The sequence below is a fragment of the Myotis davidii genome, unplaced genomic scaffold (assembly GCF_000327345.1).
Source record: "Myotis davidii unplaced genomic scaffold, ASM32734v1 scaffold162, whole genome shotgun sequence".
Lineage (NCBI taxonomy): Eukaryota > Metazoa > Chordata > Mammalia > Chiroptera > Vespertilionidae > Myotis > Myotis davidii.
Window position 1 is genome coordinate 5,517,032 of NW_006300036.1, and position 25,244 is coordinate 5,542,275.

The following is a 25,244-nucleotide window of genomic DNA, read 5'->3' on the forward strand; positions in this document are numbered from 1 at the left end:
TAGCGTCCGGGACTGCCAGCCTTGACCCTGCCCAGCTCCCATCGCTGGCTCCACCCCTACTTCCTGCTATCACTGGCCAGGGTGACAAAAGCGCCCAATTCTCAGATCATGGCTGGAGGCAGGGCAAAGGTGGCCCCCAGGGCCGCCTTTGTCCTGCCCCCTGGCTCTTAGCTCCCCCCCTTGGTTTCCTTCTGATCACTGTCAGTGGCAGGGGGCTTCTTCCTGCTTTCCCTTTCGCCTCCCTGCATTGTGCCTACATATGCAAATTAACCACCATCTTTGTTGTCAGTTAACTGCCATCTGAGTTGGCAGTTAATTTGCATATAGCCCTGATTAGCCAATGAAAAGGGTAGCGTCGTACGCCAATAACCATTTTTCTCTTTTATTAGTGTAGATTAGCATAGCTGTGCTAGTATTTCTTTTAACCTCAGAGAAAGCTGAGTCATATGGGTGTGACTACTGTGTTGTAGTAGCCACCCAATCCTCACTTCCACCCTTCCCATCAGGCTTCACATTTGTATATATATCATGGCACAGATTATTATTTCCTAATAAAATAAGAACCCTTTTTTTAAAAAGCCAAATGTATTACCTATAACCAAATGTAACTCCTTTGGATATATAAAACTTAAAAAGTGACTTCAAAGGTTCAGAATCAGGTTCTTTCCTAATATAATTTTAAAACATCTTCCATATCCTATCAGTGATGTTCTCATCATTAACAGAAGGGTTTTATTTTCCTTTTCATACAACCCTGGCTTTTGTGGGCACCACTTTCCTGGATTAGGACAGCATCCTAATTCCTACTGCTGAGAAAAGAAATTTAAAACATTGGCCTTAGGCTCAACTGCAAAACGAGATCCAGGAACTGAAGAGCTCCTGGAGTCAGGACACCTAATTATGTCAAAGTAACACTGCATCTTACCTTGTCACCTTGCACACCAGGGGGGCCCACTAAGCCAGACAAGCCTTGGTCACCCTAAGAACAAAACACAGAGGTTTAATGGTACAAAAGAGGATTGAAAATTAGAATTCCCTTGCGACAGGATTTCATCTTGGGCGTCAAGATCTCACTGCCTTCATTTCTGATCTTCACAATCGGACTCACGTTCCACGTTGTTTCTGGGAACTTCTGGCAGCTTTTCTGGAGCCCCCGGGCCTTCTCACCCGATGCTGAGCACCTACCTGCACTGGGCCCCCCACCTCCGTGGTCCCGCACCTTTTTCTCCGGGGTCCTTTTCTCTAGGAATGACCTTCCTCCCCCAGTTCTCACTGCTACAAGGTTTACCGTGTTTTTAAAAACTAAAGTTTACTTTAAAATTCTACAAGCACTTGGTGTGGCACCGGTGCTGCTCTTTTTGGTGAGGACCTACAGCCCGAGGGGTCTCCCATGGGCAACCTTGAACCTCAGGATGCAGGGCTGTGGAGAGCAGGGCTGCCTTTCTGTAGTTGTCCCCCTTCCCCACCCCCACCCCCCAAAGGGGCACTTCCCCTGGCGGGACTGCAAGGGCGCCTTCCCTGCAAAGGCACCACTAGAGCGCAACTACAGTGAAAAATGATCAGGAGGGCCCTGTGTTTGGCCAATTAGGCCCCTCGGTTCCCTCCTCCCCCACATCCCATGAGGGCTGCCAGCCTGTCTTGGGGTAGGAAGGGGAGAGTATAGGAGTGAAGTGGGCGGAATTGGGGCGGGGGAGAAGCCTGTCAAAAAGGAATGGGGCGGGGGTGTAATATTACACCTGCTTTCTATAGGTGCACTTTTTCTTTACCTCCCTTTCCCGTTTCCACTGCAGCAATTTACTGTGCAGAAGTTTATATATATTTATTTACATAGATATGGTGTTTGAAAGGAAAAAGAGTACTCAGGTAATAACCCAAATAAACTCCTTAGTGACTGTTTACGCTCTGTTTAGTTTTTAGTGCATGGTCTATTTTAATATGTCATCAAATTAAGCAGTCAGAAAAGGATGTTTCGGGTTATTAACAATGGAGTGCTTTTCCACTTGTTCGAATGTTCATTTTAATGCACCTGCTCAATGATTTCAGATGTCTTCCTTTTGCGATGGGATGACACAGGTTTGGGTTTTTTACATTTATTACTCTGATAGAGGAAACAGAAAAGTGCCATAGGAAATAGGAGATCATCTCCTTCCACAAGCTCTAATCACGGGTGGATTACTTGATTTCCCTTCAAAGTTTTCCTACCCCCAAAATTAGAATATTATCTCATGTGTCTTATGAGAAAGGAAAAATTACCATTATTTAAATGATCTTTGCTTGCCATGAGATCCCAAAAGGACTTAAACACTTATCTATGCACTATGAGAGATATTATTTAGTGGGTATTACATTTTGAAGGACTAGCACCTGCATTGCTTTTATTGTTTCATTCTTAATCATATATTTACTGTAAAAATTGCTAGTTAAAAATAGAATTCAATTGTTTCCCAATGCCCCTATATGCCCACCAATTTAATATTTATATTTTATTTGTATTCATATTGTATGTATATCACTAATATCCTCACTTGAACCCAACTTATTGTAAATATAATTTCTAAGAATTTTTTTAAATTTTACCATTTTAGAAATATATCTCAGTTTTAAAAGATGGATTTCACTTAAAGCTCAATGGTAACTTGCTATTAAATCCTGTATCTTACTACAGTTCTCCTCTTTAGTATTATCCACAATTAGTATAAAGTGACTCAAAAATTAAAAAAAAAAAAGGCTGACATCCTGCCAAGCCCCCACTCCCAGGCTGACTCATTCTATATTCTATAGAAATACTGAACACATTCTGAACCACCGTATGTTTTGTACAGAGAAGCCACCTAAACGCTTAACTTGAGGACTTTATTTAATGCAGTCACCAAAACAGAGTGGAACTCTAATTTCTGAAATTTCAGTAAGAAATTAAATGTCCTATATGTAGATATTTTAAAAGATAGCATTTTTGTTTATCGGACTGTATGTTTTTTCCTTGTAATAATTAAGGAATCAATTAAATTCCCACTCCCTTTCTAAAGTATTTAGATTCAGTGAACTCAGTCCCATCACAGCAATAACGTCTTTAAGATTTTATTTTACATTTTGAAATTTTTTGTTTTGTTTTAACGATGTGGCCCAGATATCCTAAGCAGCAGTCAGCTCAACTGTCATTAAGGTCTCCTCCTAACTTTACACGTCATCACATTTGATAGCACTGTTTATACACAGAAAGGAAAGATATGAGGTTAAGCTATTCTATCTATTTCTCTGCAATTTGTCATCTTAAAGTACATACCACTGGGACCTGTAATGGCAATAGCTGTGGCTTTACTCACACTCATAACATTTCATAAGGAGGGACTCTGCCATAATGAAGCACACTTTCAATACTATTGGACCTTGATGTAACTTAATTCAGGTGCCACTTCGGCAGTGCCACCAGGGGCACCTAAGTGTGCCCTAAGGAGCTGTATCCATTCATTTGGGCTGATGTAACATATCACTCTGGGGGTGTTGTAAGCAGTAGATATTTATTTTCTCAAAATACCAGAAGTTAGACGTTTGAGATGAGAAAGTCCTTAAGATTTTAAATTATTATTTTTGTTTTACTTGTTAGTACTAGTATATCTATATAGTCCATTAATATGATGCGATATTTTTTAAGTTTAAAAGACTTTGTAAGCCATGTAAAAGATCAGCTTTCAACCAGGAACCACCAGAGTATTCAGGGATTTTAGAAGTTTGTGAATATATACCACATAAACATAAACATCCTTTAATTGTATCACATTCATCACGTGCTTGTCTAAATAAAGCTTCCAGATGTATTCCTTAAGACTCATTTTGTATTCATCTGCACTTGAAAGCAGTAAACTCCTCCTAATAAAAATGTGTTGCTATCTTTACATTAAAACATTAGTTTCTTTTTACCTAAACATATGTGTGTGTGTTCAAGAGTATTATGATAACATAAAAAAGCATATTAGACTAAAAGTCAAATAACTCAGATATATCATTAACTCTGCATTTTCTATCCATATGATGAATCCCGTAAATTCTATGAATTCAACTGGAAACAAGATAATTATGATTACTGCATAATTTCTGTGGGACTTAAGATAAAGTATGTAGAACTATCTACAAAAAGGTATGAAATGGCACTGGAATTTATGTATTAGTATGTACATGCATATAAACAGTAAAATTTTTGAGATTAGGATCATATTTTGTTCTAATTTTTTGCCCCACTCATCCCTAATTAGCTGGTAGTACAATGGCAGGCCACAGTAGACACTAAAAAGTAATTAATGGTAAGATTGAGATTAATGATCATATTTACTTAATTCATCAAATATTTCTTCCTTCACTATAATGCAACCAGAGGCTTGGTGCACAAAGTTCATGCATGCGTGGGGGGGTTCCCTCAGCCTGGCCTGTATCCTCTCATAATCCGGGACCCCTCAGAGAATGTCAGGCCTAAACAGGCAGTCAGACATCCCTCTCGAAATCTGGGAAGCTGCATACTTTTCATACAGGTGAACGGCATCTTTATGTTGTATGGGCAGCTACATTTTTTTGCCCTGATTATAAAAAGTAGGACATAACATGATCCTTCTGAGGCAGTAGTATCATTTTCTCCATCTTATGGGTGGAAAAACTGAAGCAGAGAGAAGTTAAGTAATTGGCTTTGTCACAGTTATAAGGGTCAGAATCAGGGCTGACCACAAAATGGGCAAGCCAGAGTCCATGCATGTCATTGCTGCATCATCCTGTTTTTCCGGTGTTAGAGTAGCATTGCCAGGTTTTAATTTTTAAATCTAGGAGACTGTTCCCAATATACAGGGTAGGGCCCCTAGGCCTGGCAGGCAATCAGGGCCATCTTCGGGGTGACCGGCAGGCAGGGTGATTGGGGGGCCCCTGCTGGCACCCGCCTTGGCTGGCAGCCTGGCACCACCCGCTCGGAGGCCCCAACCCCTGATCGCAACTCCTGGTCGCCTCCCTCTTCCGGGGGCAAACGCTCAATGCAGGAGCTGCTCCTGACTGGTCAGTGTGCATCATTCCAACGGTCGTTTTGCCGTCTGGTCGATTTGCATATTAAGGTTTTATTATATAGGATAGTTTTCTATCTTCCCTGTCTGACAACAAGCAAAGCCTGAAAAAAGGATTAATAAGATAAGGCAATTTTTAAATGCTTGATATATAACACCATGATTTTATTTCAGGAACAAATAATTACCTTTTGTCCAGAAGTAGCCTGACCTGGGGAAAACCCTGGATCTCCTTTGGGGCCCTAGATAAAACAGTTATGAAACACTTGGTGAAGCATAGAATACATATATTACACATCTTCAGTTGTAGCAGAAGTTATACACATTACATGGTATTAAATTATTTTAAAATGAGATGAGTATGAATTATTTATTTTTAATGTATATTTTTCTTAGCTTTATGTTTAAATGTTGAAAAAGATACCTCAAAATTCCCCAGACATAGCTGATTTATTTACTAAAGTTATACTAATATTGAATCATCTTTCTTCAAAGGACCTATGTAAAGGTTCTATTAACCTTTTCATTTTTGTGTCATATTGAGTTTAGTTTCTATTTTAGCATTGGCACACTTTCAGTAAAAGAAACCTGCTTACATAATTCATAAAATTTTTACCTATCATTCCAAGTTTAAATATTTTCTAAAATCTTGCAATGTACATACACTACTTTTAGAATAAAAAATAAACCAAAAAAATACCTCTAATTGCCAAAATTGTTTTTATTCTGCTATAAAAATTGTACTTTTTATATTCCAGTAATCTTTATCTTTTATGTTTTAATAAAAATATGACATTTGGTTTCAATCAAAGTTCTTGGTACAATATTAATCTTTCTTGTTAATCTTTCTTATGATTACTTATCAAAGTATCTCCTTTTCTAACTATTTCACACCTCATAAAATAAGAGGCCACAATTGAGAGATTCTTTATAATTCAAATTCTGATTTCATTACCATTCCCAACTAATCATGCTTTCCATTCCTAGAGAGTTCTAAATGCTACTTTAACTCTATGGGAAATAGGAAAATAGTCGTGTCTTTTTTCTCAGGGGTGCTTTCCAAGAGTACTAGAACTGACCAATGAAAGAAGGATGACCAAAAGAAAAGCCATTCACATTCAACAGTAAGTCTTTTCACTTTACAAATGAGAAATGAGTCTTCATTGGCAAAGAGTCCTATATTCTAGAGTTGAAGAAAATTTTTAAAGAAAAGGTTGTTTTCCAGGCTGACCTCTTCCCTTCCATAGCCATCACCACTTCCACCACTAAGGCTATAATTTTAGATCATTGGTTACAAGATTATGTAAGATGAGAAATGGCTTTAATGATATCTCAAAATTTAAAAACTCAGCTCTTCATCAAACAATAAAGATAATATACTTAGAACTTATAAGAGATATTAAGAGCTTATCTAATGAATCAAATTTTATAGATAAAGAAGCAATGAGATCCAGAAAGATTAATTGAATTGGTTAAGATCGCTTGGAAAATTATTGGCAAATCAGATCATTTTTCTTTCTCATATCACAATTTTAGTAAATAAAAAATATTACTTATTGGTTTTAACATATTTTAAGCTTCTATTATAACACTTAACCAACTGATTTGAGGTAAGAACTAAGAAATAATAGCCCTTGAGAAATCTGAATATAATAAAATCTTTTGTAGCTGATGTTTTTACTTCTAAAACTCATGTTAAACATTCTTATTTTTAGGTCCTACCTGAATTTTTTATTATTTATCAACTTTCTTAATATCATTTTCATTCAGATTTCTTAATATCTTTCACTAATTTGATATTTCATCCTCCATTTAAAAAAAATTTAAAAAGTGAGAAAGTCCTGACCCACATGGTTCAGTGGTTAGAGCATCAGTCTGGGTTCGATTCCCCGTCAGGGGCTCATACCTGGATTGCAGGCACGTTCAGGAGGCAACCAATTGATGTGTCTCCCTCACACTGATGTGGTTTTTTCTTTTTATGTCTCTCCCCACCACCCCCGAATCCTCATCCTTTCCACTCTCTAAAACTAATGGGGAAAACATCTTGGGTGAGGATTAACAAACAAAAACAAAAACAAAAGAGTAGGAAAAGTAATTAAGCAATCAAAATTAGATTTAAAGGGAGAACTTTCTCTTATGCATAAGCTTTATAGATTAGGCAACACATTTATAGAGCTACATGTCAAATCTCTTTTATTCCCACACAAATATGCTTGTGTATTTGATCAACTCATGTTCTAGCACTGGAACTACAAGTCAGCATGCAGTCAGCTTTGAACCTGGCCAGTTGTGGGTTAATCCTGGTATAAAATGAATAAAGCTAAGATTATTGAACATGCCAACATTACCTGAAATGTCAAAGAAGTAGAGCATACTCTCTGCATTGAAGGAGAATACTCCAAAATCACTTACATACTGCCTCATTTTCTATTAATTCTATAACTCCGGATACACTTGAAGTCACATTTGATTGGCTTTCAAGTCCTCCTTGGAATTAAATATAATGTTTATAAATTAATTAATCATAACTGACTTTGACCTTCAGTACTGACTTCTACTTACTACTACTACATGACTTTTGATATAAGAGCTATATATCCTTTGAGTATGAGTAAAAGGAAGTTGCCTGCACATTATAACTCAAAGGATCCCAAAGTCCCACCTATCCCACTGAGCTTCTATAGAGTCTAAAATCCTCATTATCAGAGTAACTCTTTGGGGCTGTCATTGGATCTCCAGAGGCCCTCTGTCTAGGGAGGGAAACTCCCTAAGGTACTAGACTCATTAACATGTTAGATCAGATTTATCAGATTAAAGTCTACCCAATATAATGAAAAGATCAGTGGGATTTGGAGTGAAAAGACTGAACAGGCCATTTAATCTTTCTGAAATTGAGATTAATCCCCTGTAATAATAATAATAATAATAATACCTACTAGATTAGCTGGCAAGATTTAGGGTCAAATTCTCTATAGATTATAAAAATGTTAGTGTTAAAAATAAGACTAAAGACAATCATTAAAATAAATTTTATAATTATTGCCATCTTGAAAAGCAGGCAACATGACTCTTGAATGAATTACTGATAAAGCTGCAAAGTTTCAGTGAAAAGAATTTGGAACTAAAAACTTCAGAGTATGGCTGAGCTAAATGGTGAGGAAACACTAAATAGCATGATCTTGAGGTAGCATAACCTGAATATTCTTAACTTTAACATTACTAATAACCACACAAGCTCCACAGTCTCAATTTTAAGTATTATACTCTCTAACCAACACTTCCTGTCTTTTTTAGCTCACAGCGTGGCTAGAATTCAAGCAGGAAACCAAAGATCTTTTGGCTAATGGTGTCAGACGACAGAGTGTGGGACTACCAGAATGAGTGTAAATTGAAGGAGAAATTCAAAGGAAGGAGGGAAGGAAGGAAGGAAGGAAGGAAGGAAGGAAGGAAGGAAGGAAGGGAGGGAGGCAGTTTCCCCCCAAACCTGGATATAGACTCTCTTCAATTCTTGGCTGATCCTGACATGTGATAGATTCCAAAGAGCTCAGCAGAAAGCAAAAACCAGAAGGCTGAAAGAATTGAACATAAATTTCAGCAGCTGGCCACATTAGGGTAATAGTTTGGGGTTTGAGCCATATCACTTTAGTGGGATATGGTAAATACCTTATAAACTTTAAAATAGCCTAATCAATACAACATATTTCTATACTGTCTTAATGTATTTTCATTCATTAGAGCCACAAGACTTTTTTTTATTTAACAAATAATAAATGTATTTTCAGTAAATGTTGCATTTCTAATTGGCATAGCTGTTTAATAAGTAGCTCCTCCAAGAAAAGGGAATTATTATTTTCTTAAGTATATGTACAAGCATTCTACCAAGTACTTTATGTGCTTCATATCTTTAACTGATGAGGTACCTTTTGATTCTAATAATTTTAATAAAGCACATTAATTCTAATATGTTTGTAAAACAGTTCCATAATGTGTCACATTTCCCCTTTCAGTTAAACCTCTTTAGATTTGCAATTGCCTTAATTTGCTCTTTCTGTAGGTTCAGGTGACCCCCTTTAGAAATGGACAGATGATTCCTTGTGCAAGTGGCAAGATGACTTTTGATACAATTTTCTTAAAGGCCAATAATTCTACCTATGTTATTCTTGCTAAACAATAACTGAGAAAAGAAAAATCACTGGAAATGCCTTTATATTCTAAATTCCTTATTTTAAAAGGAACCTTTATTTCCTGAAGAAAAATCAATCCTGTGATTACATATCCTGTGTCAAAATTTCTTGTCAAGAGCATGCAATCTGCTTTTCTTGCATTGCTTTGAATACATATTCTAAGAGGACTATAAAGTATAAAGCTTGTCTGTTGCATTAATTCTGATTAGTCTAAAATACATGTTAAATATCTAGGAAAATTGGTTTATAAAACCACAGACTGCAAGATTTATTTAATGTCTTTAAAACAAAGTGGTAATTTTTTAACACCTGTCACAAATCTAATGTGCAGTTATGTAGAGTTAAAACAAATCATGGTCAGTTTTGGACATAATTATCATGTTTTTAAATTATTAAATTAAGTATGAATTAAAGATTAATATTTTACTTATAAGATTAAGTCCCCAAGAGGTCTAAGTAGTTGTTTTAAAATTAAAAGTAGGTTTTAAAAAATTCCTTATATATGGGTTCATACAAATATTTTATTAGTGAATAGCTATAGTCAAAATCATATCCACACTACTACTAAATAGAATACTGAAGAAAAAAATCCTGAGATTCAAATTTTCATTTCTCTGAGATCATTTAACCAAAGACATATATTCATACTAATCAATACTGAAAAATACACTGTTTTTAATCTTGGGACAATCAAAATTTTTATTTGATACAAAGTTTTTTATCTTCTCAATCCAAATATGTATTCACATTGTAAGAAGTCAGTTAAATAAAAGGCTCTCCACTATATTTTCATCTCTCCTCACCCTATTCTCCATATTTATTATTTGTTTGTTTTGAATACCTAATTATACAAGCCAAGTGGAAATTGCCCCCGCCCACTTCTGCCTTCCTTCCTGTAGGCTGTTAGCAGGACTGTAAGTCCCGGGCACTTCAGGCCTGTGGAGAAGCATGAGCCAGGCCTTTATAGCTACTTTAACCCTTGACTAGTCTAAATATCTTTCAGTTCCTCACATGAAGCTTGAAGGACTCAGGAATCACACATTTCAAAGCACACTTCGGGATTCTTTAGGTCATCTGTCTTTCCTCCCACTGTTACACATTCAGACTTGAGTTAAAAGAGTCTTTTCCTCTTGGAGGCATTTTTATGGAACTAAAGAAAGTATTAGTAATGATGAGAAGCTTTAGAAAATTTGGATTTCAATTATCCTAGCTGTATGCTATTTTATTACTTACTAATAATAATCATAATACTCATGGCATGCTAATGTCATGGTAAGTGCTTTACTCGCATTAATGTAACTTGCCTTCACTTCAATCCTATGAGGATGTACTATGATTTCCCCATTTTTGTTTATTTATTTTTAATATTTTTATTGATTTTTTTAGATAGAGAAAGTTGAGAGGAAGAGAAAAACATTGATGTAACAGCAAAACATTGATCAGGTGCCTCCTGCACACCCCCATCAAAGAATGGATGCAGCCTGCAATCTGGGCATGTGCCCTGACTGGGAATTGAACCAGTAACATTCGGTGCATGGACACACCCAACCAAATGAGCCACACCGGCCAAGGCTCTCCCATTTTATAGAAGAAGAAAGTGAAGCTTAAAGAGGGTAAGCAAGTGATTTGCTTCTATTATACAAATCAAGAGGACTAGGACTTGAACCCAGATCTCTTGGACTCCAAAACCTATGTCCTTAAACCCTATTCTGTATGGTTACATGTATACTTCAGAGTGTGATCATTATTAAATAGAGGAATTATTAAGGCCTTAAAAAGAAATTCATTAAGTTACTGGCAACCAAGACTCTAATGTTTACCTAATTCCCTATATTTTATGGGATTTATTTTATATACATATAAATTTTACAAATATAACATGTAGTTAGATCTCTATCTCCATACCTCCTCTCAGGGTAACCAGCCTGGAATATATCCTTTTTCTATGCTCCTACTACTATCCTGATAGTAGTCTGATAGATAATAGTGTGATAGGCTTTCAGATTAGTTGTTTTCATAAAAATTTGATCATCCTATAAACATTATCTTCACAGATCTTTTTTCAAGTGAAAATATTAGGAAGTATGGATCAGGTAAATGAATGATATTTTATTTCCTCAGTATTTATTAGCACATTAAAACGACCTTGATTTAAGGTAAACCACTCAAATCCTAATCTGTATATTTCAAAGGTTTCAATATGTTGCCACCATATTTTGACAATAAAGACTTTGTCATACCAAAGCAGGCCTACCACTGACTTTACCACTGACCAGATGAGTTCAAGAGCAGTGGGCCTTTGGAGGAATGGAGCTGTCTGCCAAGCTAAGACAATCCTGTTAAAGAATCAAATATTATGCTCTGCACATAGCAGAGATCCTCACTCTCCCAAGATTGGCTTTAAAAGTTAAGGACCATCTTTTATGTCAAGAAAATCATAAATTACTCACTAGTAATCACTCACCTTTGGACCTGGTAATCCAGGCAATCCAGGATTTCCATGTGGTCCTGGTATGCCCTGCAAATAGTAAAAGAGTCAGATCATGCTTAGAATAAATGCAGATATAAATAACAGGCAGTGTTTATTCTAACATTCAAATAATGTTATATACTATAATTTCATTAAAATGAATATTTCAGTTTTTTACAAAGTCTGTTAGATTTTCTGAGAACTTGGATATTTTCGTCTGAGCTACACTAATTATAGAGTAGAAGTGTCCTTTCTATCTTTTGCTTCAGAACATTGCCTGAGGTGTTTACCTGCCTCAGGTACCTCCCCTATCTCCAATCATATTGCTTAGTGTTATTTTTAAAAGCCCTGCAGAGTAAGAAGCCTAAAAATAACAAAGTTCAATTGTTTTTATTACTCATCTCTCAACACATGTTAACTCTTTGTGCACTTAGGCTTTTGCTTATCCTATCTAATAAAAGAGTAATATGCAAATTAGCTGTCACTCCATCACAAAGATGCTGGTGCCCATAGCCACAAGATGGCGGTGCCCAGTCCCTTCAGCCCAGCCACTGAAGTGTCCAGGCCTATTGGCCAGGCAGATGGTGGGGAGGCGGGGTGGGGGGGAGCGAGATGTGTGCTGATTAGTTCTAGGATTGTGAATTCTTTGAAAAGAGACTGTTCTAAATATTACCAATGTAGTACTTAGCACATATTAGCCGTTCAATGAATGTTTGCTAATTTGAATTTAATAATTGCTTCTATTTACTGACTATATACTATGTGCAAGTAACTGTGATAACACTTTATATTTCTTATTGCTAATTCTTACAACAACCCTGCAAGTAGGTTATTTTCACTCATCCTTACAAATGAGGAAACTTAACCAGCAAGTAGATGAACTAAGATTTGCACCACAAAGCCTTCCAGATCTCTAGGCCCCCTATAGTCATTTGGGTTTGCTATCCAAGAAGAGCCATACCTCTGCTTTAACACATAACATATGTTAATAATTATTTATTTATCTGTCTTTTCAATTCTGAATTAATAAGAGCATTGAAGAATTTCTGTCAGCAATGCAAATATTGAAGTTATATGTATAAGATTAACATTAAAGAAAAAAATTAGATTTCATGACACATGTCATTTGTAACCTGAAAAAAATAAATTTTGATAAAGTAGATAGAAAAATTTGTGGGAATAACAAATGAGTTGTTGTAGATATTAAAGCAATGGATATACTAGTAAACTATTATTTCACAAAGCTTAGCAGCACAAAAGTGAGCCAAGACAATAACTTTATAAAAAGTTAATATTAATGAAAGTTTGGGACTTTTAAAAACAAGGAGAACTTGTTGATCATTGTCAAATGAAATAAAAACTTAGGAAAGAAGAAATGTACAGTCACAAGTTTTAAGTTAAATAACTGAGTGGAGACAAAATTTGGAACACAAATGTAATTGTTAGCCTTGAGGAGAGAAATACAGTTCCCTCCTTAAAGGAAGGAGGATTGGACAAATAAATGGGGGGGGGATGGAAATTAGGAGGGAAAGTGCTGTATCATGAGGAAAGATGGGAATTCAGAAACTGAAGGTCATGCTGTGGGAGAACAGTCTTCGTAGTGGAGAGAGAATGCAATTCTTGCAAAGATGGACTGGGCCCCTCACAGAAGTGGATCCAACGTCTCCTGACCGAGAAAGAGGAGGATGGAATGGTTTCCAGGCAGGAGACAGGAGACAGGTTTTAGAAGCCATCCTGGGAGGAGTGTGATAGGTCATCAAGTGCCGAGAAATAAAAGAAACTGTAAATAACCGCTGGAGCCAAGTGAGCATTCATCTCCCCAAATATGGACAAGAGTTTGATGTGAACATGGATAACTTAATGTAATATTTTAGGGTGATTTTTCTTAACATTGTGTGTAGGATAAAAATCAGGCTAGAAAGAAAGTGGGTTTTATCTGGCATTTGCATTTGTCTTTGTAACGCAGTCACGGTTCTTTTTCTGGCTCTTTGAAGACTTTCTGTCAGTAAAAGTCCACATTTATTTTTCAGTCTGAAAGAAACTAATTCTAACAGAGCAATGCATCTTTGGTTGGACCTGTGTAATGTCAGAAACTACCGCTGATCCTTAAGGCCGCATTTTTCCTCAGGACAGTGATTTTTCTAGTCAATAGCTCCAGCATTTTCCACTATGTAATCCAGGAATGCACTATTTTAAGGCAGCCCACCCCTCTTCATTTCCCAAAGTAACTGAGCTCCACCTTGGACTATCCACTACAGATGAGATCACTTTGTAACTGAGAGTAACATGGCAAGTAGTACCTGAACACCCACGAATCTACACATTTGATCACCTTCCTTGGGCATGCGCACAGAGAATGCTTTAGCTGGGCGTTTATACTCAGATAAACAAGCTGCACGTGTTCCTAAGCATCTCTCCAACTGGCAAAGGTACGGCTAAGTTTGAAGATCCAGGCAGGTTTCCAAGGGAAGTACATACTGTACAATAGTAGGAAAAAACGTACTGGAGAGTAATTCATTCCAGCAGCCTGTGGGAAGTGGAACCCATCTACTCACCCGTGGGCCTCTCTTTCCTGAGGGACCTGGGATACCTGCTGGACCAGGCGGACCCTGGGAAAGCAAATGCCAAGATATTAGGCATAATAGACACATCTTTTCGCACGCGTTTTATTAAAACTCTCAATTTAGGGCTCTTTGTCAGCCCCAGTTACCAGCTGATGATGATTTCAAAGTAACATGCATCCCCTCAACCCCAATCAGCAGGGCTGAGAGTGGAAACTCAAGTGTCCCCTTTAATCTGGCCAGAAATGGAAGTCTATGACTTATGGTTACGGGCGCTGTATCTGTTTTTTTTACAGGGACCATAACTAGCAGTTTTGTGGGTGAATTTTTACCTAAATTTACTTTTACTACTGAAAGAGGAATTCAATTTAGGGTTTGGAGACCAACAATGACAGGTTTTTCCAAACACGTTTTGAAAGAAGACTTGCCTTGAGAAGTTAAAGCACAGACCATTTTATGTTCCTTTAAAAGATTTACATAAGGACATGTGTAATGTGTTAAACTGTTATAATGAGATACTTCTAGCATATTCGGCAATAAATTTGCCTTACACAGCACAGTATACCAGGGGGTCACTGACAGAGTTAACTGGTTTGTGAAACAAAGTATGGGAGCAAAAACGGATAGAATTTTTAAGTGTTCTGGGTTCTTCAAATGTGATTAAATGTATCAGATAGGAAATTACTCCTTTGCTTTCTCATATAGTGCCTTAAGTCATCTTTTTTACTTACTTTAATAATCAATTTTGGAAGGATAAATGTTAATTAGATATGGTTAGTACATATTTATCTGGTCATTCATTTCACTGTTATTGAGCACTCGGCTGGAATGGCATTATTCTTGGTGTCTATGGACATACACATTTTCCGTTTTATAAATATTCATTCATTATTGCAATAAAAAATAGTATGAGCTTTAAAATTAGACATATCAATGCTAAAATACTAGCTTTACCTTTAACATTAGCAAGTAGCATGACCTAATGTTTCTCTTTTTTTGTAGAATTTTTTCTCTTTGAAACTTTCTTCTTTCTTGATATTACAGTCATTTTGCAGTTTTCTAATGCTCTTTATATATGTTAAACTGTCTGTTTTCCTTTAATTTTATTTTTTCCTTTTCCTACCCCCTAACTTGATAAAAAGTCTCTCATGCAATTCATAATATAGAGGTAGAAGTATTATTTATAGTCAACCCCAAACTGAGTAAATTCTCCTTCCTGAGCCATTCAAATAATCTAACAGCTATTATTAGATCACTAGCTTCCACCCCAAAATTTCACTTTTTAAAAAATTAAAATTCTTTTCAAATTAGTTTGGGTTCTTCTATTATAGTCAGAAGTTAAGAGCTGTTGATTTGAATTGGTATCCCCCAAAATAAGAACTAAAAAATGAAAACCTAAATGGAAAATTAAAACAAATATCTTACTTTGGTTTAGTGCCTTATCACACTACTTTGTGACAAAAGAAAATGCTATTTCATTCACATTGTAAAGGCAGTTAATATGGAATTTAATAATAGATACTGGAGAGTAAAAGTATATTTTATATTGTGGTTAAAATATTTGAATTGTTTAATAAGCACTAAATAAAATAGATTTTAAATTATCTTCGCAATTCTTCACTTCTAAATCTTTGAGACCAGGTTATAAATGAGCACTTTCTAGAGACCATAGAAGCAAAGTAATTTTACGTGGCATGACTTTTTGGAGAAGAATAAATTATTTTCTATAAATAAAATAACATATTAGAAAAAGCACTTAATCTTTCAGGTTACTGATTATTAAGAGAAAGCATAATTCAATTAAAAGAACAATGGTTTTGTAATTATTAAACCTAGATTCAAATTATGCCTCAATCATTTACTAGCTAAGTGGCCTTGGACAAGTCAATTGCACTTTTTTAACTTTAGTTTCCTCATCTTTAAAATATTGACAATAAAAATTTACATTTCAGGGTTATTATGAGTATTAAAGATTTTTTTATATAAAATACCTGTGACTATGTTTGATATATAGTAGTTAACCAGTAAACTATAGAGTATGTATGAGGCATAGCAAGTACTCAGTATTACTTCTAGTATTACTATTACTAGGGTAATCTTACAGTAAGGAAAATTTATTCACTACACCAATACTTCTAAGAGATAGCAATGCCTGGCCAATTAATCTTAGAAGTTCTGCATCTAACATTCCTTGTTCTGCATGTGAAATTCCTTTTTTAATTCATTTACTCACTCAATAAACATTAGTAAGCATCAAGCTCTCCTGAAGCTTACAGTCTAGATAAAAAGACACATTAACAGATAAACACATAATTATACAATTTACTTAGCTATGAAGAAGAAAAAAAGCAACCAAGTGAGAGATTGACATAATGCAACTAATTTATATTGTGGTACTAGAGAAGGCTTCTCTGAAGAAGTGATAAGTTGGACCTAAAAAATGAAAAGGAGAAAATAATATTCTACAAAATATAAATAAAATGAATACAGGTATGATTAAAACAAAACAAAACAATAGTCTTATTAAAGAACTAAAAGAAAGCTATAGTGAAAGTAAGAAAAAATGGAACAAGATGAGGTTGCTTAGGTAAGCAGGGGCCAGATCACATCTGATTGTACAGGTCATGAAAAAGAGGTATGTGGTTTTTTTAAGATTTTTTAATTGACTTTTCAGAAAGAGAAGAAGGGAAAGGGAGAGAGAGAGAGAAACATTGATATGAGTGAAACATTGATCAGCTGCCTCCTGTAGACCCTGACCAGGGATGGTGCCCGAAATCCAGGCATGTGACCTGACCATGAATCAAACCTGCCACCTTTCAGGGCACAGGACAATGCCCAACCAACTAAGCCACACCAGCCAGGGTATGAAAAAGAGTTTTTGATTTATTCTAAGTGCTCCATATTTTGGACACTGACGAGTGAAGGCAGATAAATGACATGATCTGATGTATGTTTTAAAAAATCACTAGAGAATTTACTTTAAAGAAGGCAGAAAGAAAAATTTTTAAACTATCCGCCCTCCCTCAAAACCCACTGAAAACAACAAAAAAAATATCAAAAGATGAAAACATCATATCTGATGAAATGAGAAAGGAACCACAACCACAAACCACAAAATATGAAGAAACATTGGTGTAAGAAAAGATGTTGAGAGATGACCAGAAACAAAAAATAAACAAAAAACCTCCTCAGACCTCAAACCTTGGACAGGCGACAGATGTCTAAAAGTACACCAGTCCTAAAAGCTCATTCCAACAATCCTTTGACTACAATGATGAGTGTTAAAGGAATGGGAAACCCACAGGAGATATAATTCATGACTCAGTAAAGACCCAGTTCCAAACAGCCAAAAGTAAAGAAGGTACAAATTAACGGGAAGAACATGTCATGTTTATGATTTACAACCAAATCTCCTAACCTTAGATTTCTAAGGGGTAAAAGACAAGAGCAGAAATCATCATATTACTCCTCAGAGAGCCTGTGATACAAAGGGATTCACAACAAATTGCACATTAAATTAGGGGAGATATGTTTCTGGTAGAGGACAAACTAAATATAAGATGATATTCAGGGCAGCAAATTTGAATCTGTGTACCACTCCACATTACTTCCTTTTGTATGTACCTATACTATTCTAAAACAAACAGCAGCTCAGATAGAGTAATCTTTATTTTACAAATTACTAATAACTAGGAGGAAACTAGAAAGGGCCCTATGCATAGATATTGAGGTGAGGGGAAGTGTGAGGACAGAAACATAAACTAAAAGTGGAGGAAAAACATTCACGGGAGGAATTGCTCTAAGCAACAGAGAAAGGGTTCAGGCATATAGTTCACTATAGATTCAAAGAATTTTGAAATGCCAATTTTCTCTAAAAAGAGAGCTCAAAGAAAAGTTACAAGAGATAAAAATAGCCCTAACCAGTTTGGCTCAGTGGATAGAGCATCGGCCTGTGGACTGAATGGTCCCAGATTAGATTCCAGTCAAAGGCATGTACCCTCGTTGCGGGCACATCCCCAGTAGGGAGTGTACAGGAGGCAGATGAATTGATGTTTATCTCTCATAGATGTTTCTAACTTTCTATCCCTTACCCTTCCTCTCTGTAAAAAAATGAATAAAGTATATTTTTTAAAAAAGAGATAAAAATAAAACCAAGGTAATGAAATGTGAACCAGAAGAGCTTAAGAAGGAGCAAAAAGAGAGCATCCTATATGATAAAAAGCTAATATGCCAACTGTCCCCTCACCCTGCAGTTTGACCAGGAGGCGGGGCTGGCCGGCCAATCTCTGGTTTCCCCTCCCCACAGCCGGCCCGATCGGCCTCAAGGGGCGGGCCAGCCGGACCCCAACCATGCATGAATTTGTGCACCGGGCCTCTAGTTACAGATGAAAGCCATATCAGAAGCAATAAAAACTGATGAAATTCAACTGAAAAAAAAACCAATAAAGGAATATGGATGCCAGATAACTGAATACACACAGAATGAAATAAGAAAGCAACAGATAAACATGATTATAGAGAAGATAATAAATAATACTTCCATCACAAAGGACACTCAATATACCTATAGTGATGTGCCTGAAGAACATAGAAAAATGCTAAAGAAAAATGCTTGAAAACATAAGGGGAGACTTTTCTACAATAAAATAAAAATAATTTTCACATCAAAGTGTACCAGAAAAAAACTGACATAGACCTAATAGGTTTATTGAACTTCAAAGACAAGAAAAGAACTACATGGGGATACAGAGGAAGAAATGGTCACCTCTGAGTAGAAAATCAGGCTGCCCTAAGACTTCACACAGTCAACATCCACGTGGAGAAATCCCTACAAAGTTCTCATTTTACTACCATTCAATCTCTCCTTAGCTTTTTAAAATCTACCTTTAGTCTTCTACACTATGCTGACGTAGGATTCTCAAAGTTGAACTTTCCTTTAAAGTATCACTTGAATCCTGCCTTTCTTTTGCATTTTCACTGCTATCACCCTAATGTCCTAGTCTTGTAACATCAAGATAACAGAAATTTCCTGTCTGGGCACTGCTATCAGACTGAATTCTTAGTAATATGTCTGCTTAGAAGCCTATAAAATTCACCATTGAGAAGAGGAAGTTAGAATTATCAGTTTGACAATTAAAACTCTCCGCAACCTGAAGTCTAGGTTGCATCTCGTAATTGTCTAACATTATTCAGCCTAGCATTGTAAAAGAGTTTGAGCTTTAGAGGCAGATAGCCTGGCTCTATCAATTATTAATAATATGGTATAGGCAAGTATATTAACTTCTCAGTACTTTAGTTTATTCACCTGAAAAAATGAGAATACCAACCTTACAAAGTTATTTTAAAATAAGATAATGAATGGAAAGGGTATGTAGAGTATCTGCCACAAGATAAAAACTCAATAAATGATAGCTATCATGCTCTTTTTTCCTATATAAAAATATACTAGTCCCTTTCACTTACCAAAATCATACCTATTCTTTGAAGCCTAGGTTATAACTAACTTTGTCCACAAGAACTTATCCTGAACAGCTCAGCCTTAAGTGAACTTTCATAGAGATACTCTCAAAAATATTTTTCTTACCTTTGACCATATATACCCTACACACTTAGTTTTTATCTTTCAGTGGCATTTATCTTACTTTACTGTGAGATATAGTTATAAATGTACTTCTTATAGCCCCATTATTGAAATTAAGCCTCTTCTGAGCAATGACTATGTTATACAAACTCTCTATTCCTTCTTTGCCCATAGTAGAGACTAAGGAAATATCTGTTGAGTATTATTGTTTCACTTACCAACATTGAAATGACTATTTTGGGTTTTATAGAAAAGATTAATGTTCATCTCATCATACTGACTTTTTCTGAAGAATTGTTTCCATAAAAATTTGCTTAATATGACCTTCCCATTATATTGGTAATTGTCATAGCTCAGAAGAGTTTATTTCTCTGTAATGATATATTATTCAGATTTTATTTTAAAACCTTTAAAAATTCATTCTAATAGGAGTTGCTCAATACCTAACAAATCACTTCAAGTAATAACCACAGAATAAACATAAGCTAAGCAAGTGGCATCATCTTCTCCCATTCTACATTCTGTGGTTTCTGGAACTAAACCAATGATATAAACTTTATTCTCATCAAATAAATATTTTGAGGTATATGTTAGTCTTCTTGAAATTAAAAAATTATTTTCTGAAGACATATAGGTTGATTATTTAAGGTACAAATATGAAAGGCAAAAACAATGTTTCTAATATTATGATTTTAAATAGCTTTAAATAAGTTTCAAATTATTTAAAAATTTTCAAATGTTCATCTGTAATTATACCTACACAACAAAAGAACTTCAGAGCTCAAAAAAAAATCAATCTATTATTTTGTAGTTTTGTTTATGAAATGACTTGGCTGGATTTTCCATTGAATGGATTGATGGGCTGACAAATTATTTTTTGTCTTAAGTAGATGGAGCTTTTACTAATCCACTAGAGGCCTGGTACACGACATTTGTGCACTGGGGGCAGGGGTTCCTTCAGCCCAGCCTGTGCCCTTTCGCAGTCCGGGACCCCTCGGGGGAGGTCCAACTGCTGGCTTAGGCCTGCTCCCCCCAAACATCTCCCCCCCTGCCCCGAGGGTGCTTAGCACTGCCAAGGAGTCAGGAGAGGCTCCCACCACTTCTTCTTCACTTGCCAGCCACGAGTCTGGCTTCTACATTGAGCATCTACCCCCTGGTGGTCATTGCGTGTCATAGCAACTGGTCATTCTGAGTTTGGTCGATTTGAAATTTAAATGGCAATTAAAATATTACATTTAAAATGGTAAGGGTTTTCTTTTTCCCAGTAAATGTTTCACTACAAAATTATCTATCTAAAACAAATTTTGCACTCTGTTTTAATTCATTTGACACTGTGGTACTAAGGGGCTTTTAAATTGATGTATTTTTCTTTGGTCTACTATAACTTTTATATCCTTCTCCTAACATGACTATGCATTAAGCTTATGGTTTGGTTTTGTTTTTAAATAAAGATTGCTGGTCTATCTTTAGCAGTTGAATTCCTGGTTGAATTTCAACTGAACAAGAAAAACATATAGCTTACACCACTTTACCAGAATTAAGTAACCTTTTCAGCCTGCCAATAAAAACCACAAAAAAAGTGCAATATTTGAGCCAGGGTTGTATTCTGGTTGGATATATTATAGCAACCAAAAATCCAATCACCGTAGCCAAGATACATTTTGGAGACAGTTCTGGTCTGTTCTGCATTGTTCAATCTAGAGAATTATTTTTGAAACATATGGGAAGTTAGTACATAAGACATTTAAAAAACAACAACTTACGGGAGGTCCAGTGTCCCCTTTTGGCCCTCTGAGATTCTCCATTTTGAGCATTGTATTCAGATCCTCACCGTAGTAATAGTAGTCATAAAGCTCAGTTTCATAGCTATTTTCAATGGGATAAGTAGCATCAGGATCAATTTCACTTTCCGTCCTTAGATCCAGGTAATTATCCACAGACGGCTCATCTGTCACTCTATACAAGGTTGTATTTAAAATCTGTTGCAGTTCCATGAGTTCATTAGTTTGTAGATTTGCCCTGATAGCCTTCTTACCATTAATAGCTGTACCTTGTTTTTTATGTGGAAGAATAGATGATATCTTCTCAAACAGAATCAGCCCAGTTACTCTATCATTATGTTGTGTTAAATTGCTGGACACATTTGAGAGAGAACTAAATTTCTCCTGGGTATTTATTCTTGCCTTACTGAGGAGATGATGGGTCGCTGACAGGCTTCGATTTGCCTGAGTATGTTCCTCAGTGATTATTTCTTTGTCCCGAATCCCATGGCTCTCAAGATCCATAGCAGAGACATTCCCTGGGTGAAGAAAAGTCAACTGAGACCTTGATGTCTGGTGTTCTTGTTGTTTATATGCCATTGCAGATTCATTGTTGATAATATTTGGAGTGTTTGTGCCTTTGGTAAGTGTGTCTCCTGACAGTATATGTTCACCAAATGGTTTAGGTAAGGCAGCGTTTTCTAGTATCTTAGCGGGTATGATAGTTGTGTGAAGAAGGCTTGTCCCAGAGCGGCACTGCTGTTTCACATATCTGCAATAGTTGGCAAATGCTTCTGCAGTAGGAATAATATCCAACTGACATACTATTCCTTCAAAATGGACAGAATCATTGTTCATACTTCCTAAGGTGAACACACTGTTAGAATCAAATGTCTGAAGTTCCAAAAGAGTCTCTCTGCTAAAAGATTTCTTTCCACACTCCACGAACATCGAGACCAGTTGGTTTCTAATAGTGATGGCAAATGAGTGCCATCGCTCATCATGAACACTATAGTTGAAAAATATAGACTGCTTTCCTCCAAGGTGTACCACTACTTTCTTAGGTAATAATTGAACTCCTAATTGCAGTCTATTTTTATTTCTAATGCTGAAGAGAAATGCATTGTTTACTTTATGTGACTGTAATCCAATTAATATTGTAAATGGCTGTTCTAAGTCGACTGGTAAAATTTTCCTGAGAGGTGACTCAATGTAAGCGTCATTTGTTAAAATGACACCTGATTCTGTTATATGGACTCCCTGAGGTAGTGGTGTAGATGATGATGGTGTAGCAGTCACTGATGATGAGTGTCTTACATCTTTGCCTCCAAGGCCTAGTTGATGAAGAATATCTATGCCTGGAAATTAAAGAGAGAGAAAGAGAAAGAAAGAATCTTATTCTTATGCATTCGTGTGTTCATATAAATGTTTGAGTATGAGAAAATCTTCCTTTTCTGTATCAATAGTAATCCCTAAAATAAGCATCCTTTATCCATAACTAATTTCCAGGTAATGAGAGATACAAGAGAGCGAGTAAAACATTATATTCTACTAGAGGCCTGGTGCACAAAATTCATGCACGAATAGGGTCCCTAGGCCTGGCCAGCTATCAGGTCCGATTGGGGCCTTCTGGCTGCTGGCTGGGGCCTTCCTTTGTTTTGCGCTGCCCCCTTGTGGTCAGCATATGTCATAGCGAGCAATTGAACTCCCAGTCTCCTGGTTGAACTCCCAATGGGACACTTTGCATATTAGTCTTATATATATGGGTAATTTGAAAAATGCACATACACACATGTGCAAACACACATCTCAATATCCCTACACCTGAAATTTAATTAATAAATAAGTGTTCTCTCATTTTCCCAATCAATTAAAAATCTTATTTGTTACACCAATGAATATACATGCTCACAGATTCCCACATGTCCTTTATTTCTTTAATTTAGAACTTAGAATTTGATGACTTCCATGATAAAGAGAAACTGGAAATATATAAAAAGAAATTTGTAATTTGGAAACCATTAAATAAATTAAATTCACAAAATCCTTTGAACTATAAATTTTCAGGTCATTTTTTCTTCTAACCACCTGGGGATTTACAAGTCACATAACAGTTCTCCCTATGCCTAATACCTTAAGGGCATGTTATACATAAAGTATTCAGTCACCTTGATATCTCCTAGACAAGTGAACTTAAATTTCTATCGCTTGTGATCACCATACTTTCTTTACCCCTCCAGGTTTCTCTCCCATTTTTTCCTCAGTTCTCCACAGTATTTTTTATACAATCTATAGACCCTTTTCAATATTTATGATATAATATAAATATTTTATAATATGGATTTTATGTAATTATGGATTTTTTCTAATTTATCTTTTATATAATATTTCTAATTGAATATTGCTTACTTCCCTCACCTATTACAAATTCTCTCTGTCTGATTCATTATTGGAGATCTACTATACCTACCTTGCAAACAGTTCTATAATTTCTGAATGAATGAATTTTCCCCACCAGAAATCTAACCGTATGTAATATATAAAATTTTATATATTTATCTCAGTCCTATAAAATTAAATACCATTTGTAAAGCATGATTGACCCTTTTTTAACAATATAGAACAGCTTTGTCAGCCATATGATCTTTATTATTTTGGGGGCAATAAATCCACCATCTGTATTTTTATACATATATAATCATCTCCAAGAAATGTGAAATAATTATTAATTCATAACTATGATAAGTAAGGAAAAATAAGTCTTTAAGATTATCCAGAAGCTTTGTACATCATCTTAGTTTTTCTTTTATAGGAAATTAGGAGCTATTTGATAATTTATGTTTATTACAAACAGCAAAAATAATGGCAAATGTCACAGCCAACTCTGACAACTATCTACAACAATGAAATAATTATTGAATATCACTCTTGGATAATCTAGCAATACAATTAAAGTATTTTCTCATTAGAGTGCTTTATAAAACACACACAAGTGTTTTAAATTAGAACTTATTTATAAAATAGCTGTAATTTCATAATAGTTTTAAATGTTATAAATGTTTGTATTTAAGATACAAAACTAAAGCATCTACGATATTGAATGACAGTGTCTCCCAAACTTTTCCACCAAAATATTCCTAACAGCAGTTTAGAATTATATGCTTCTCCTGGGATTTGGTGGAATATCTTAAAGAGGCCCCCTAAAGCACACACACACACACACACACACACACACACACACAAATAGCTTTGACTTCTCATGTTTTTATAATTATACTAGAGGCCTGGTGCACAAAATTCGTGTATGGGTAGGGTCCCTAGGCCTGGCCAGCAATCAGGGTTGATTGGGGCCTTCTGGCTGCCAGCCCGGACCTTCCTTCGTTCCCCACCAGCCCCTGGTGGTCAGCACACGTCATAGCAAGTGATCAAACTCCTGGACTCCCGGTCTAACTCCCGAGGGGACACTTTGCATAGATGATGTAATATTTGCATGTAACCTATGTATATTCTCTAGATGATTATAATACCTGATACAATGCAAATGCTATGTTAATAGTTGTTACACTTTGTTGTTTAGGGGTCAACTTTCTGAAATTAAAAAAAAAAATTCAATTGGTCGAATCTGCAGATACAGAACCTGTGTAGATGGAGC

The 25,244-nt window shown here is 35.9% G+C and overlaps 1 protein-coding gene across 1 annotated transcript in view; it reads right to left on the reverse strand.

Annotated features, from left to right (window-relative positions):
* The window catches only part of COL24A1 (collagen type XXIV alpha 1), a 311,443-nt gene that overhangs the window by 256,565 nt on the left and 29,634 nt on the right, over positions 1 to 25,244 (reverse strand). Inside the window, exons 4-8 of the mRNA XM_015572114.1 lie at positions 21,596 to 22,950; positions 14,246 to 14,299; positions 11,685 to 11,738; positions 5,225 to 5,278; positions 926 to 979 (exon numbers count right to left, since the gene is read on the reverse strand). Of these exons, the coding sequence (XP_015427600.1) occupies positions 926 to 979; positions 5,225 to 5,278; positions 11,685 to 11,738; positions 14,246 to 14,299; positions 21,596 to 22,950 (1,571 nt within the window). The remainder of the gene's footprint in view (positions 1 to 925; positions 980 to 5,224; positions 5,279 to 11,684; positions 11,739 to 14,245; positions 14,300 to 21,595; positions 22,951 to 25,244) is intronic.